Genomic DNA, 16,507 nt, shown 5'->3' with positions numbered 1-16,507 from the left:
AAAAACTTCTTGTGTGTGTAATATAATTTCTTGCTGCTATTTCTGACAGCACATATATTAAAATAAATGTGATTTGAAGGATTCCCAAATTCAAATTCTAGAATAGGTTCTTTTCAACAACACAAGTTTTTTCTGAATGACTTTTACATCTATAAAGTAGTCAGTACAATTTCTGTTCATACAGAATAAACTTTCCTCTCTGCATCAGACTTGCTATCAATCACATTTACACAATTCTCAAATTCACTGAAATCATTATGCATTGCAAGGTTTAACAAAGCAAACTTCTAATCAGGAGTTCAACAACAGTTCAATAAAAATCTGGCAACATTTCACATTTGACAAACAGTAACTACAATACATTACATTTGTACCATATCAAAATCATTAGCAATTCACCCTGTTTGAGAATTAATTTTAAGAGAAAGTTTCTAACTGTGGAGTAAGAATCTCCCTTTTCTGCTCAGAATTTTCTCTCTTCCCCTCCTTTGGGGGCCCATCCAAAGGGAGGAGGGAAAAATCATTGAATGGGTAATTGCACTCTCTCCCGCCCTGAAGCCTGTCACAGTGTTACTTTATCATAGCCTGCCTAGTTGGAACGCAGGCAGAGGGAGCAGGGGTGCAAAATCTATTCTCCTTTGTAACCCTGCATCCCAAACTCCCCCCCTTTTTTTTCTTTCCCTTTAATCCAGCCACAACAAAGACTCAAAGAACCCTATAGGACACCCTCTCCCACACATCTACATACCTGCATCCAAATACAGAAAGACACACAAGACAAACAGCAAAAGCCAGAAGACAAATAACAGAGACATGGACATGTAAACTCACCAATCCTAGGAGCTTATCTTAAGATCTCATTTCTTGGCATGTACTTGTAAGGACCGTAAAACCTTGAGCAAGCTGTTTGACAAACAGGCTGATTTTCTATTATTGAGACCAAGAAGTTGCAAGGAAAGGGTTAACAACTGCCTAAAGCAGCTAGTTTTAATCAGGAAAGAAACCTGATACCTGCAATTACTTATCAGTGGCCAGCTCCCTTCGGTTGTTTCCAGCTTCCTTCGGCTGCCTCCGGCTATCTGTCAGGGGCAAGCAGCCAGCGGCTGGCCACCTGATCCCTCTGTGTGGCAAAAAACCTCAGTGTGTCTAAAAATCGCCTAGAGATCATGGGGCATCCCCCAGTCTCTCCTAGGTGTGCAATATCTTCCCAAAAGGGGACTCAAACCCCTTTCCCTTCAAATCAGCTGAGAGCAGTGTCCACCTGGCGGAGACACAGAGCTCCGCGCTCAGGGCTCTCTCAACCTGACGGAGACTTTAACTCCGTATGGCAGTCAGACCTCTGTCCTCAGGGGCACCTGGAAGTTCCGATCTCGGCACCTGCCCTGGACCGTATCCTTTCCCCACCGCTGATCACAGACGCTTCCTCAGTTTCCCGACTGGCCTTCTCTCGAAAGACACAGAAATGTGGTAATCCCAAGTCCGCACTCAGAAACAGGTGGGAGGGTCAGACCGATGCCACGAGGCTAAGCCTCTCGCCTTAGAAAAAGGCAGGCCCTGGGGCTTGGCATAGGGGCTCTTGTTTAAACCGCAAGAACGAATGCCCCACTGAGCCTTATGCCCATCAGGGGTCCTCATCTCCCCCATACACATTCGGTCACCATTCACACCCACAGCCACACAACACTCAGCTCACCTGAAGGTCCAGTCCAAGGCAGTGCCTTAGGCCCTCCTGTCGGGGGGTTCCAAGGTGGAGGGGTACCAGCGAGCCCCCAAATGTTAGGGTCCAGTGCGTCGCCCACCACCATGGAAGACCCCACAGACAATGCAATCAAGCAGGAGGGTCCTTTATTCTGGTATACACCAGGGGAAGCTCAGCACAAGAGTTCCACCTGCAGTTGTGAGTGCAGTCTTTTATACCCAATGCCTGACAGCATATCACTAGCCACCATATGTGGCCCACAAGTTTCTCCTGGAATCTACGTTTTGGCCGTCAGTACAAGTTTCTCCTGGACTCTATGTTTTGGGCGTCAGCACATTTAGGTTCCCTGACAGGGGGTCTGTTGGTCAGATGTTCTATAGTGATATGTGCTGTACTGACCAAGCAGCTCCCTGCTTGGGGCTCCTTCAGCTGCAGTAAAAGAACCTACCAGTACTGGTAAAGGAATTGTTCTCATATAGGAATTCCTTATATACCAATGAAATCTCAGAAAGAGTCCTTATCTCTTCTTATAAGGTATGGCTCTCTGGGGGGAGGGGGGAAGGATACATTGAGATATGTAAGTGATATGAAAAACATTTTTTTAAAGATGTATTCTTCCATTGATAAGTTTCATTTGTGATTTGGGGATAATAACATTACCTGCCTTAATGGACTTGTTAGAGAAATGCTTTGTAAACCTTAAAATCACTTTATAAATATATATTATTATTATTTATTGCTGGCATCCTTAGTCAAATAAAAATATAGCATCAGCTCTGGTCCCTAAAAAAAAAAATTCCTTTGATCCAGCAATACCACTAGGTTTCTATCCCAAAGAGTTTACTATTTCTATAAGAACTGGAAAAACCTCCATGAACAGATGTAGAGTGAAATAGGCAGAATCAGAATATTATACACAGTAATTGAAACACAGTGAGATGATCAACGGTAATGGACTTTGCTACCATCAACTAAATTTTTGGAACTCCTGTTTTGCCCCTCTCTCTTGAGAACTTGCCTTAAGGGAATTCCCAGACTGACCTTGTTTCTGACTGAACAATAAACCTTAAAGTACTTAAGGATCCCAATTGAGGTGTAATTAGTATAAAATAAAATTTTAAGCACCCTTTTTGTCTTAGAAGTCCTCTCCCAGGTAGCCCAGCCTCTGGCTGGAATTTTCCTTTTGTATTCATTGTAAAGCATCACCCTCTCCCAAATAATCCAGCCCTGGACTCCTCTTTTCCTAGTGGCTATTGTAAAGCTAATCAATCATACTTCCCTGACCTTTATTCCCCAAAAGGTATATAAGACCCCCAAGTTCTGTTACTCTTTGGAAAATCATCTTTGGTAGTACATTTTCCCTGAGACACTGTTGACAGAGTCCCAGAGCTTTAGCTCTGTGTGGTATTGAGCGCTTAACTCTGTAGTGGCAGAATACTGTATTAAACACTGTCTCTAATCCTGATTAAAGATTTGGCCTTGCTGACTACTTTAGTACTTCTGTTTTTCCAACTTGACACTACTGATAGCAATGCAATGATCCAGGACAATTCTATGGGGCTTATGAGAAAGAATGCTATCCACATCTAGAGAAAGAACTGTGGGAGGAGAAATTCAGAAAAAATCATGATTTATCACTTGTTTATATGAGTATGTGATCATGAGGATCTGATGGCAGGACCGAATCACCAATCAGGAAGTCCTCGACAGAGCCAACTCCACCAGCATCGAGGTCCTGGTCCTCAAAACCCAGCTATGATGGTCTGGACACGTCATCCTCATGGACCCACAGCGAATACCAAGACAGGTATTCTATGGTGAACTGTCAGCTGGACTCAGGAAACAAGGCCAACCAAAGAAAAGATTCAAGGATCAGCTGACTTGGCTGGCATTACACCAAAGCAACTAGAACTTGCTGCCTCTGTCAGAAGCAGCTGGCGAACCCACATTAACCATGCCGCCACCACCTTTGAAGATGAGCGATGTCGACGTCTTGCCGCTGCGCGTGAACGCCAACACCAGGCCACAACCACACCTCCCGTAACAACAGGCGTCCCATGCCCCATGTGCCACAAACTCTGCGCCTCAGTCTTTGGACTCCAAAGCCACATGAGGGCACATCAATAGATGATAATGCACAAAGACAATCGTCATTCTCGGTCACCGAGAGACTACCACTAACACTATATGAGTATGTGATCTAGGGTTTTGGTTTTAAAGGATTGCTCTTTTACAAAAATAAATAATATGGAAATAGGATTTGAATGGTAATATATATAATTAATAAACTTCTCATTTTTAATCAATTTTCTCTTGATTCTTCCACCTTCTGGTATTCACTGACATGACTTCATCCAGATGATACTGAATCCCTGGATGTCCTCTCTACAACCCTACAACCTGCTCTCCTCTACTTTCTCCCTCCCTCAACAGACACACACACGCTTAATAAATTCCATTGGCTCCTTATTAGCTCAGGATCAGTTATAAATTATTTAAATTTTAAAGCACTTCATAACCCAGCTCTTCCCTTTCTAGTTTTTCCTGCAAATTTCTTCCCTCCATTAACTCTAATCCAGCTGTCCTAGTCTACTTGTGAGTCCTCACAAAGTTCTAGCTGTCATTATGTCTTTGCACTGGTTATCTTCCATAGCCAGAATATTCTCCCTCAAGTCAATCTGGTCCCATTCAAGATACAGCTACAAGAGTCACCTTCTGCAAGAAGCTTTCCTAGTCCTTCCCCTGCTACTGCTTTCTCCAGATACTCTGAATCTTATATGTACCTGACTATAAACATGCGGTCCCCCCTTAAAATGTAAGCTCCTTGATAGAAATTTTATAGAAAGTGTTTTTGCTTTTGTTCCCAGTGCTTAACAGTGCCTGACAAAGTATATGAGTAACAAATTCTCACTGATTATTGAAATGATAATGGTTTGTTACCCCTATCAAATATCTTTTATAGGTGAGATGTTGTTCCCCTCTCCCCTGCACCTAAAGGAGCTTTTGGGGAACATTTCAAATAATATTCCAAAATCAAGTAACTACATCATCAGGTATTATTCTTTTTAGTAGTAGCCAACAAATACTTAGGAAGCCAGGTACTATGCCAGTTGATGGGACGCAAACACAAAAATTAAAATGGCTCTTCCCCTGACAAAGATTATATTCTCTTGGGAGATAGCAATAAAAAATATCTAGGTATCAAGTAATTTCAGGAGTTGGAGAGCCCCAAGTGGGGATCAGTGGAAGCAGGGATCTGAAAAGGATCCTTCCAAAAGATGATCCTTAAATTGGGCTTAAATAGTTAAGAGATAACAAGAGACAGAGGTAAGGAGAGGCACATAGAGATGTAAAACCAAAATGGGAGAACAAGGAATAGGCTAATTTAGATAAAATTAAAAATACTGCATGAGGGTGAATAATTTAATCTGAATTTAAGTCTGGAAAAATAATTGGAAGGGGCAGGTATGTGGCTCAGTGGATTGAAAGCCAAGTCTAGAGACAGGAGGTCCTGGGTTTCAAATTTGGCCTCACACTTCCTAGCTGTGTGAACCTGGGAAAATCACTTAACTTCCATTGCCTAGCCCTTACCACTCTTTTGCCTTGGAACCAATACACAGTATTGATTTTATGACAGAAGGTAAGGATTTAAAAAAAGTTATTTGGAGCTGAACTGTAAAGATCTTGAATAGAAGAATTTGGCCTTTATCTTGAAGGCAGCAGAGAGCAACCTACCTATTTTGAGGTAGGGAGTGACATAGTCAGATCTGGGATTTAGGATTGGCTAAGGTGGCCCCCAAGGAGTCTTCAGAGGAGGCAGATTCCTGTGTATTATTCAGCAGGATTCACTAAAATCTGCATATGACAAATAGAAATAGACAAAGGCTATAGGGAAAGAGATTTTATTTTCAAGAATTTATACAGACAATGGTAAGTAAAAAAATTGTATTTTAACTATAAAAAAGGAGCTTACCTCCTCAGTCCACCTGACATAAAGGTGTTTGTAATCTTAGTTTACAATAAATGTCAATATTAGAAAAACCAACATTGACATCTTTCTTTTCCTCAGCCACTAATTCATCACTGCCAGGAGTAATGGTTTTCTGGTGTAGTTCATTTTTTTTGTGTGATAATTCACATTAGCTAAGATGATAATGTCATTTGGTTAAGGAGTTCCTGGTTCTCTACTTGAAGAATTTAACAAATTGTGAAAAACACAATGAGCTTTTCCTTCCTGTTGTGTAATTATGTTCACCTCATGCATTTTTGGTTCATTTTGTTAAGAATAACATTTCAGAATAAAACCCCTGAAAAGTTCATGCTGATCAACTTAAGAGGCCATAAGGAATGGTTCTGACAAACCACTGTGAAATGGGACTAGTTTGAACTAAGAAACTGATCTAAGCACCAACCTCAGAGATGTTAGCCCTATTGGAAAAGAAAATACATTAAAGCCACTGAACTCAATATGTGCAAAATCTGCTGAACCTGGGTCCCTAGTGAGCCAGTCCTAAACCCACCCCAAACAGGTTGATTTCATTCCTCTCTTCTAAGCCATTTACTTAAAAGAGGTTTTCTTCCTTATTAAAGATCCCTTCAATTACTGAGGGAGCACAGAATCAGCCACTCACATTCTTCCCATAGGCCGATCCCAATAGATGGTTTCATTTGTTGGGACTTACTCAGTGATTTTCCTACTGCTGCCAGGGACTCCAAAGCCAATAGACTCATTTTTCACAAACCCTACTTTCCAGCAGCTGTCAATGGTTTAGAGGAAGAAGGTACAATATAGAATTCATTGCTGCCCCGGGATCATGCACAGACAAAATACTTTCCTTCTTCATTTTAGGAAAAAAGGAACCATTTCTTTTTTTAACTTCAACACAATTAATAGACTCACATCTCTGCTTATTGTTGGAAGGTAATTTAATGGATTCAGCCCTTGTTAAAGAGTCTATTTTTTGATGCAGAGGATCTGGCCTCACCAAGGCCAATGATACCATTATAGATAAAAGGAGAGGTGGAGATGTCAATACTTTTTTTTAAAATGTGGGATTCTCCAAACAGGCTTGAGCATCCATTCTTTCTAGAAAACTCCCCTAATCTTAAACTCATTAAATTCATCCTCACTTACCACATTTCAGAGGTATAAAAAAGAAAACCTAATCTGTTTAGACATTATGAAATAATATGTGGATGAAGATCACCCAAATGGCAGCTCACTGCTCCCTCCCCAAATTCAACTCTTCCCTTTTCCCCTACCCACAGTAGTTTTCAAGAAAAGTATAATATGTGGGATCACAAGAGGTAGCCAGACAAAAGTAGAAGTAATCAATTGAGAACTGTCTTAACAACCTAGTCTTTTCAAAGAGTAAGTTTAGATCTTAATATTTTGGCTAGAAATGTCATTCTTTCTAATATCTAATAACAAATGTTTGTAATATGGTAGGTTTTCCCCCCACCCTCAACTGCAAATAAATTGAAAATTCTTTCCTTCCAAGTTCCCCCTCCCTCCAATGGCTATATTTCAAACCTCTTTAATGACAGCATTCAAGTCTAGGAAGTTTGAAAAATCTACCAAGGCTTAAGGGAAAAAATAGCTTATTCGTTCTCCATATGCCATGTAATCTGATAAAATCCTAAATTCTCTCCATTTCTGGATACCAGCTCTTTCTCTTAACTAAGATGTCTCTGCTTTTTGGCATGATCCTAAATAGTTAGGCTCTCCCAAACCTTAGCCATTCCCAAAGACTGCCCTGGCAGAACACCCAATTACTTCATCTGCCCTCCTTGTGCACAGAGGACAATGTCTCTCTATCATATCCCCAGATGGACATAAAAAAAGAGAACTTCCAAAGCCAAGCTCTTCCTTGGCATTTCATAACTCCCCTTTATCCAATTTGCCTAATCTAGATCAAAAAGGGAAAAGTGAGCCTTGAAAAATACTCCCTCCCAAGAAATCAGAGCCCAGACTGCTCTTCCTACTCTTCTCAGGCTTACTCAGTTTTAGATCCTGAAGTTTAAAAGATCCTGAAGAATTGCTGAGGAATAAAATACATGACAGGTACTCTTCAGCAAGAGGTATGTAATGTTATCACCAAGAGGTGAGCTATATAGCTGAACACCATAGACTCTGCAGCGGATTAATTTATACAGATCAGAGGAAGGTAGAGAAATTGGCTTTCCAGAATCCCCCCAAAGCCTGAATGATGTGGGTGATCCCAAGGAGCTTTTTCTGGGCTTGGTAGGGGCAGAGGATGCAGCGTCATCCTGAGGGGCTTTGCTGATCTCAGTCCAGCTCTTCTATAAGGGGCATAAGTCCCTGAAAGGCCTCTTGCCCCAGTCCCCTTGGTTGGCAGTTGGTGGTTCTGATGTCTCAGGGTTCATTTTATAAACAGAACGTAAAATGCCATCACAATGCAGGCAATTGCCACAGCAGCATGCAGTCTGGTTCCAATCACAGCAGCTGGTAAAGTAAACAAAAAGAAAAAGTAAAATGAACTGTCTTTCAAATAATTTCTCACCTGTGAACACTTCCAAGACCCCAAATGTGAAAGTCAAAAAAGGCCTGGAGTTTTTGAGGCCCTGAATTCTAGAAGGTTAGTTTGCCACAGTCTCTGGTACATATGTACTCTTCTCCTTCTGCCTAGCACTCTCTTTCTTTACCCTTTTCTGGACTTCTCCAGGAACTTCCATTTGGAGGGGAGGAAGAAAAGAAACAGGTAACAACCTGGGCAACCCAGCCCAGAATTAGGTGGAATGATGAGAGTTTAGCATAATGTGGGTGTGTCAATTTCGGAAGGCAGGCTCTGATGAGATAGGACTCTCTAACTCCTCTTCCAGTGACCTAAAAGTCACTGCTTAGGAGTCCTATCAATCTTTCTCAAGCAACTAAAGCACATTTATATGTTTGTGGTGAGTAAGATCCCATATATTCCATGAAACCCTCTTTCATTCTTTCAACAATGGCTCTTTGGTACCTCATTAGGCCATGAGCCAATCCTTATGCCAATTAAAACATGCCAATAAAAAAAAATCTAATGCTTGTGGTCTTCCTGGCCAATCTCCCTCTTCTGTGAAAGCCACTGGGCAGCATCAATGGACTGAGATGGACAGTAGGCCATAGTAAGAAAGCTTCCTCAAGTTCATGAGAAGCCAGGAACAGAATTCAGATATTTCAATTTGTAGGCCCAGAGCAACAGGCCAGTAGCCCATTACTAGTTTTGTGACCAAGTTACTTAATCTCTGTCTGCTTCATTTTTTTTCGTCTGTAAAGTAGGGATACTAACAGAACCTATTTCCCAGGTTTGTTGGAAGAATGAGATGATAATTGTAAAGTGCTTAGCATAGTGTCCAACAGTCAGTCCTATGTAGAAGTTAGCTACTACACTTGTTAGCTAGCATGGTGGTAATCATAGAGGAAGGAAGTTCCAGGTTATCTCGCCCAGAACTGCAAAATTTTAAGTTGGCCCAAGTCCTTTTATTAAAATTATAGCCTTCTCAAAACTCTCTGACTTTGTTAAAAATTTTGTCAAATATTTTAAAATCTACATGCTACATCCTATTTGGAAAGTTCAAGGCATTAAAATTAATACTTGAATTTCTAATTTTATATATGTATAATTTATATTTTATAATAATATAAGCATTTTTAATGCTCTTTTTCATAAATGTCAGGAAAAAGATCATTTTCCTTAGTCCTTGATTCTTGGAACCTTTTCATTACCAAAATATTCTGAATACATTCTCGAACCTCACCTAATATAAACTTTCCTTCCTTTGCAAATTCCTTAGTACTATAATAAAAATCTTCATTTCCCATGTCAGCACAATCTCACCTTTGTAGAACACTCCCCAAACTCCCTTCTTCTCTGAAAGCAGCCAGGTCTTGAGACGAGGCACCTTCTTGAAGTAGGCACAGGTGCAAACAAATAACAAACCAAACACCAGGATACCATCCAGGGAATATACTGTGGAAAGGAAAAGAAAAAAATTTGGCTTATCACTGATTGGTAGAAAAGTCTTGTCTTTTAGATTAATGGTGCTTCCTTGGGACAGCTGAGGGTGAACAGAAATGGCATTTAGTCAACCAAAATTGGCTAGGCCAACCTTTAACAATAGGAGAGCAATTTTCTTGTATCAGTATTACTTTAATTGTACCAATTCCTTTGCTAAGTGCTAGAGATATAAAACCAAAAATGAAATAGTTGAGAGTTTCTCTCAAGAAACTTACATAAGAGGAGGGAGGAGGAAGGAAAGGAAACATGAATAGATATATAAATACAAAATATCTACAAAGTAAATATAAAGTAATCTAGGTGGGAGAGGACACTGAGAAGCCTCATATAGGAGGTGAAACCTGAGTTGCACTTGAAGAAAGACTCAAGGGATTATATGAGGGGGAGGTAAAGGAGCACAGCCCTTTCAAGAAGCCCAGAGACAGAAAGCAGATAATGGTGTATATGGGCCAGTAGGGAGGCTGGAACATGAAGATTGTTTAGGACAGTCATATCCAATAAACCAGAAAGGTGGGTTGGAGTCATATTGTTAAGAGCTTGAAATTGGAATGGATTAATTTATTACACACATTCTACTAGTCTAGTACTATATTTGAACCTTCAGATTCTCATTTTAGCCAATATGAGAAATACTGTGCCTTTAAAGACAACAGCAATACTCAGGTAATCATTTTAAGTATTGTCCTTTACCTGCTTGTTGGTTTAGCTTATACTGCACAATAGCTTTATTAAGGTAATGCTATTTACCTGAGTGAACTCCCATCCCTCCAATCAATCAGATTGGAGGGGGGAGGGGAGTCCTGCACAGTTCTGCCAGAAATTACAGCGGCAGGAAGTAGACTCAGAATCCTGTTTTATTATTCCATTCACTATTTCCCTAAGATTCCAGATCCTTTTTTTTCTTTTTTAAGAAGTTGGAGATTTTATTTTAGGATCCTATTCCATATTCAGTCTAGTAGGAGAATGCCATGCTCACAGTTGCTGTGTAAGTATGGGCCAGTAATACATACATGAACTCCAACCGCTATAGTTTGTTGAATTTTGCATCAATCCTTAACCTATCATGCCACTACAGGATTACTTTGTAAGGCTGTTGTGCTGTCCTGCCCCTGTAATTTGGAATGAATCTTTTTTTTAATTTTTTTTAAAATATATTTTATTTGATCATTTCCAAGCATTATTCGTTAAAGACATAGATCATTTTCTTTTCCTCCCCCCACCCCCCACCCCCCATAGCCGACGTGTAAGTCCACTGGGCATTAGATGTTTTCTTGATTTGAACCCATTGCTTTGTTGATAGTATTTGCATTAGAGTGTTCATTTAGAGTCTATCCTCTGTCATGTCCCCTCAACCTCTGTATTCAGGCAGTTGCTTTTTCTCGGTGTTTCCACTCCCATAGTTTATCCTTTGCTTATGAATGGTGTTTTTTTCTCCTGGATCCCTGCAAGTTGTTCAGGGACATTACACCGCCACTAATGGAGAAGTCCATTACGTTCGATTGTACCACAGTGTATTAGTCTCTGTGTACAATGTTCTCCTAGTTCTGCTCCTCTCGCTCTGCATCACTTCCTGGAGGTTGTTCCAGTCTCCATGGAACTTCTCCACTTTATTATGGAATGAATCTTTTTAAAGCAAGGAGGTACAGAGATAAAAGTGCTAAGACTAGCAGTCAGGAATCCAAATCTAGACTTTTTGATTGTTCCCAGCCTCCCTGAAATTGTTTCCTCACCAATAGAATGAGAAAGTTGGACTAAGTAGCCATTATGCCTTCTTTCAGCTCTAAATCTATGACTTTGCCTGTATCTTGGGTTTTCTATCCATAAAGATATTTGGTTAATCAAACAAAATTTTAAAACAAAATAAGTTTGTCTTATTCCCATTCGGTTTCTCTCTTCCCAAAAGCTGTAATAAACACACACAAACTGGATATCCTTCCACCCCTCGCAAAAGTGCCTGGGCCTTGACATTACCTACTGTCTATCTTGGTCACTTCAGAAAGACTGCCTCCAAGGGGTACTGAATCTGTGCTCTAGACCTATTCCATATTAAAATCTGTTCTCAGAAATCAATCATATTGGAAAGGACCAAAAATCATGGGAAGGAAGAGTTAGAGCTAGAAGAGATCTCATTAAAAGAATTTAAAATGCCTCTGGGAGTAATTTTTATTTTATTAAAGGTCAAAGATCATTAACATAAGGAAAGGAATCTTTAATGGAGTAATTTCAACCAGGAACAGGCACATAGGGAAGATATTTTTTGTTTCTCAAATCACAAATCATATAGGGAGCTGCTTTCCCTCCTCTGGAGTAAGGCTGACCTTAAAAAAGATTGTTATCTTACTAGATCATGACCATAATGCTTCTAGAGCAGACTGGTGGTGGGGTGTGTTCAGATAGAAGTGTGGTAATTACCAAGCTATTTAGAAAAACGAATGAGGCTACCCTCTACCCATCCCCACTACAGAATTCAATCTCTAATCCCTGAAGCAAGATATATTTCCTTAAACATATTCTGTTACAGGTGCGCTTAACTTATTCCATTTGCCTTATTGTTAGGATAACAACACACAATTATGGGGCACTTTAAGGTGTAGGGAACCTTCTTCAAGATAAAGGCAGATCCCTACACTATACCCAGGGTGTCTGGATATGATCAACTGGTCAGAGTAGTTATTTAGTACATCAGGATATTAATTTAACGAACTTTTAATTATTTGCCACAACCAACAACCCAGGATTTGGAAGCAAGTAACGTGGGTACGAATTCTGACTCCGATACTTCAAGTTAAAAGCAGTTCCAACGTAACTTGTTTGCAAACTTCTTCACATGTTATTTTTCTCCTCCCAACGATTCCATGGGCAGGTAGACTATGATCATGTTCATTTTACAGATAAGAAAAGGGACTCCAGAGGGCTCACTAAGTTGGCACCCCCAATTAAGGTTTAGGGAGGAGGCTTCTAATTCAGGTCTTCCCGTCTTGGAGCCTCCCTCCCGCTCAATTCAACCGACAGGTCTCAGTTTCCCCCTCTAAACATCGAGCTAAGGTCCTTCCAGCCCAAAGTCCCAAGTTCTCAAACTTCTGGAGGCTCTGCTCTCAGGACATGGGCAGAGCGCCCCCCACCCCCAGCACCGGAGAGTGGCGGGGGGAGGGGAATGGCGAGCTCAGGCTCCCCCCTTCCCCGTCTAGTCACCGGTCTAGCCCGGCTGCCAGTGGGCCCTGACCAAGCCTCAGGGACTTCAGAGGCCGAGGGCGATCCCCTGGGAAGAGGCTCCCTAAGCTTCGGGACCCGGAGGGGGCGGGAAGAGAGGCCACGTCAGTCTGGGCCCCGCCCGCCTCTCCTCCCTCCCCGAGTTGCCACGTCTCCCCTCCCCCTCCCCGCGCCAGCCGCCGCTCTCACCGTTCGTCATGACGTCTAGGCCCAGGCCGGGCCAGGGCCGGGAGCCTCGGGACTTCGGAGGCAGGCGGCAGCCGCGGCAGGGGGGACCGGTTCCCGCTTGACACTTCCCGATCTGAGCCGGGGTGACTGGCAGGAGACGGACGACGCAGGCGCAGGGGGAGGGAGGCGAGCGCCGAACCGCGGTCAGGCCCGGCCAAGTGAGCGCCGAGCCTACGTGCTGCGCGTGGTAGCAGAGGCGGTGTGTGTAGTCATGGCAACAGGCTTCGCCACTGGGGGCAGGGCGCTCCTCAGAGGCTCTGCTGCAAGCATCTGCTGCTGGGGTCCTGGAGTGGGTCTATTGCACTTTACAGGTACCTCTGCGGATATTCACGTTTGCTAACTAACAACTAAAGAAACTGTCGGTGGGCTTTGCATCTGCCTTTCCTATCCAGTTGTTTACCTCTAACTCATTTTCATTTCTAATAGAAATTGGCACCGACAACCTCCGTTCCCTTGTTCATTATTAGTACTAATAAATGATAGCTCTAATTTGTCATAATACGGACAGGCAGGTAATGCAATTTATGTATTGCATCGCTTTACAGAGAATTTTTACACAACTAGAAAATGTCAGATCAGGAGGTGGAACTTGGGCCATATGATTCCCGAAATCAACGGGTCTTTACAGCTCCTGCTTCTTCAAACTGAAGAAGGCAATGAAAGAAGTTTTCTCTGTGATTCAGATCCCTAGGTGAGAGGATGTTAATAAATAGAAGTCTGGAGATTGAGGATTGGTGCCTGGCCCATAACATTGTAAACTCATTGAGAGTAGGGGATTGATTGAGCCGGATTTCCGGTGCCTTGCACAGCTTCAGACCCAGCCCATATATAATAAAGATATTCAATTGACTGATTGATTGAAAGTAGGTATCTAATAAATGTCTGCTGAATTAATGTACCAGGAGTCAGTACACCTAGATTTTTTTTTTTTTAATATATTTTATTTGGTCATTTCCAAGCATTATTCGTTAAAGACATAGATCATTTTCTTTTCCTCCCCCCCCCCAACCCCCCATAGCCGACGCGTAAGTCCACTGGGCATTAGATGTTTTCTTGATTTGAACCCATTGCTTTGTTGATAGTATTTGCATTAGAGTGTTCATTTAGAGTCTATCCTCTGTCATGTCCCCTCAATCTTTGTATTCAGGCAGTTGCTTTTTCTCGGTGTTTCCACTCCCATAGTTTATCCTTTGCTTATGAATGGAGTACACCTAGATTTAAATCTCAGGTGCACTATTAACTATTAATCTTTCTAGATCACAATCTGTAATCACAACCTAGATCTGTAAAATAGGGTTAATAATAACTGTCTTGCCTATTTCACAAGATTACCATGAGGATATATGTGTATGTATATATATATATATATATATATATATATATATATATATATACATGTGAATGCTTGGTAAACTGTAAAGAGCAGTAATAAATGTGGAGTAATATTATTTTCTGGAAAACACTCAGATAATTGTAGTTTACCTGCCTTTTGGCTTTTACTCTTATTTATTTAAAAGCCTATACTTTTTGTCTTAGAATTGATTCTAAGACAGAAGAGAGGTAAGGGCTAGGTAGTTGGGGTTAAGTACTTGCCAGTCACACAGCTAGAAAGCAAAGCTACATTTGAAATAGGGGCCCAGATTTCTATAGAGAGCCACCTTGGCTAGTAATCTTAAGACTATATTGATTATCTCCTATATTTTGCTTATTCACATACAATCATAGTGAGTGGCCACAGCTACCATAAACAACCAGTAACTTGGCTATGCTTTATTGATCGTCTCTCTATTATTTGCTTTCGGGCAGAATATGAAGATGGGTATGCTTGAGGCAAAAGAGAAGGAAGGGATCTACTGCCATATTTTCCATTTTAAAAATTCATTCATTCTCTGAACTTGGATAGGTTTTAGTTAGACTGAGAAAAATGTTTTTTTCTACCCTGAGTTTGAGCCTTAAGTTTCCTAATTTGTAAAATGGGAATAATAATACTGATATTACCCTGTAAGAGTTGCTGTAGAGAACAAATGAATATATATGTATATATAATGATGAAAAGGAAGAGAAAGCCATAAAGGCTACATATATTATAACAATTGCTATCTTTGAGTATGACAGCTTTTTAAATACTTGAAAATAGCAATCGCTTTCAGTCTAATCAGAGAGACTATAGAATGGAATATATAGGTACATATATGCATGATATACAAGTACAAAGCAAATATATATACATATACACATACATACATATATATTCTAAAAGGTTATAGGAATTCAGAAGGAGAATAAATAACATCTAAATGGTGAATTGAGGAAGGTTTCATAAAGAAATTTCATTTTAGTTAGGCCATAGATATGATTTAGACAGGCAAAGATGATGGGAGAAAACATTCTAGGCCTAGGAAATGATATGAAGAAGGAAATAAGCATCTAAATCTAGGACTTGTTCAGGGTACACCAAGTGGTCCATTTTGACTGTATTATTAGAATACATTATAGGAAGTGGTATGAAATGAGGTTGGAAAGGCAGATTTCAGCCAGATGATGGAATGCCTCAAGCACCAGAGTAAGGAATTTGTATATTATTTTATTAGCAATGTGAGATAGAAAAAGTTGAAAGAACTACCTTTGAATCCTGGTGTATGGGGTGTTCAGGGAGGGGTAGTATCTCTGGTATGGAGGGCTTATCATGCCCTCCTAGGGCAGCTCTCCAGCCTCTGACCCCCACCTGACACCCAGCTCTCACTTGTGGCTCCCAGTAGCTGCTAGCATGCGGCAGCAGCCACACCCCAGGCAACGTCTTCGACAGGCCAGCTAAACCTTGTGAGGATAGCCATCGGGTCACCGACCCCTGGTGAACTAGGGCTTTGCTCACCCAGCATGTGAGGACTGCTTCAGCTGAACAGACGGAAGAAACCAATAAGAAGGTTCAACAGCTGAGATGGCGACACAGCAAAGCACTGTGGAGTGCTTAGGGCCTGTTGGAGCACAAAAGACAACACAGCCATCCAATGCAGCTGAGGAAGTCTCCAGGTGTAACGACTTTTCGTACCACTGGACCCAGGCTTCTAACGCCAAGAGAGTGGGACTGTCTCTGTGCATCGACTTTTCCACTTAAATCTCCTTCATGCACAAGTATCTTTGTTCACACTCATCTATCCTAACCCCGTCCACCCTCTTCAAGACCTGTGGCGATGGGGGAGTGGCGACGCAACAGGTGGAGGTGACCACTGGCAGTTGTAGTCACGATCTTGCACGTAAGCGGCCCATGGACCAGTGGTCGCTCGGCCCTGTAGGGCAGCAGGGCCGTTCAGCAGCATCCTGGGCAACTGAGCAGCCCTCTCTAGGACAGCAC

General features: G+C 41.5%; 1 protein-coding gene across 1 annotated transcript; it reads right to left on the bottom strand.

Moving 5' to 3' along the window:
* Window positions 1-5,585: 5,585 nt before the first annotated feature.
* TMEM167B (transmembrane protein 167B) lies at window positions 5,586-13,341 on the bottom strand. The gene is made up of 3 exons (XM_016429070.2): window positions 13,117-13,341; window positions 9,538-9,669; window positions 5,586-8,165 (listed from the first exon to the last, which is right to left on the bottom strand). The coding sequence occupies exons 1-3, from the start codon at window positions 13,124-13,126 to the stop codon at window positions 8,083-8,085; spliced, it is 225 nt and encodes a 74-aa protein (XP_016284556.1). The 5' UTR covers window positions 13,127-13,341; the 3' UTR covers window positions 5,586-8,082.
* Window positions 13,342-16,507: the final 3,166 nt, after the last annotated feature.

This window comes from Monodelphis domestica, chromosome 2 (assembly GCF_027887165.1).
Source record: "Monodelphis domestica isolate mMonDom1 chromosome 2, mMonDom1.pri, whole genome shotgun sequence".
Lineage (NCBI taxonomy): Eukaryota > Metazoa > Chordata > Mammalia > Didelphimorphia > Didelphidae > Monodelphis > Monodelphis domestica.
The sequence above is the reverse complement of the archived record's forward strand: the minus strand, read 5'-3'. Positions and strand labels throughout refer to the sequence as shown.

Coding starts and splice junctions, on each gene's coding strand:
- TMEM167B (XM_016429070.2), bottom strand. Junction 8,166..9,537: donor TTGGGGAGTGTTCTACAAAG/GTGAGATTGTGC, acceptor TTACTTTACCAG/CTGCTGTGATTGGAACCAGA.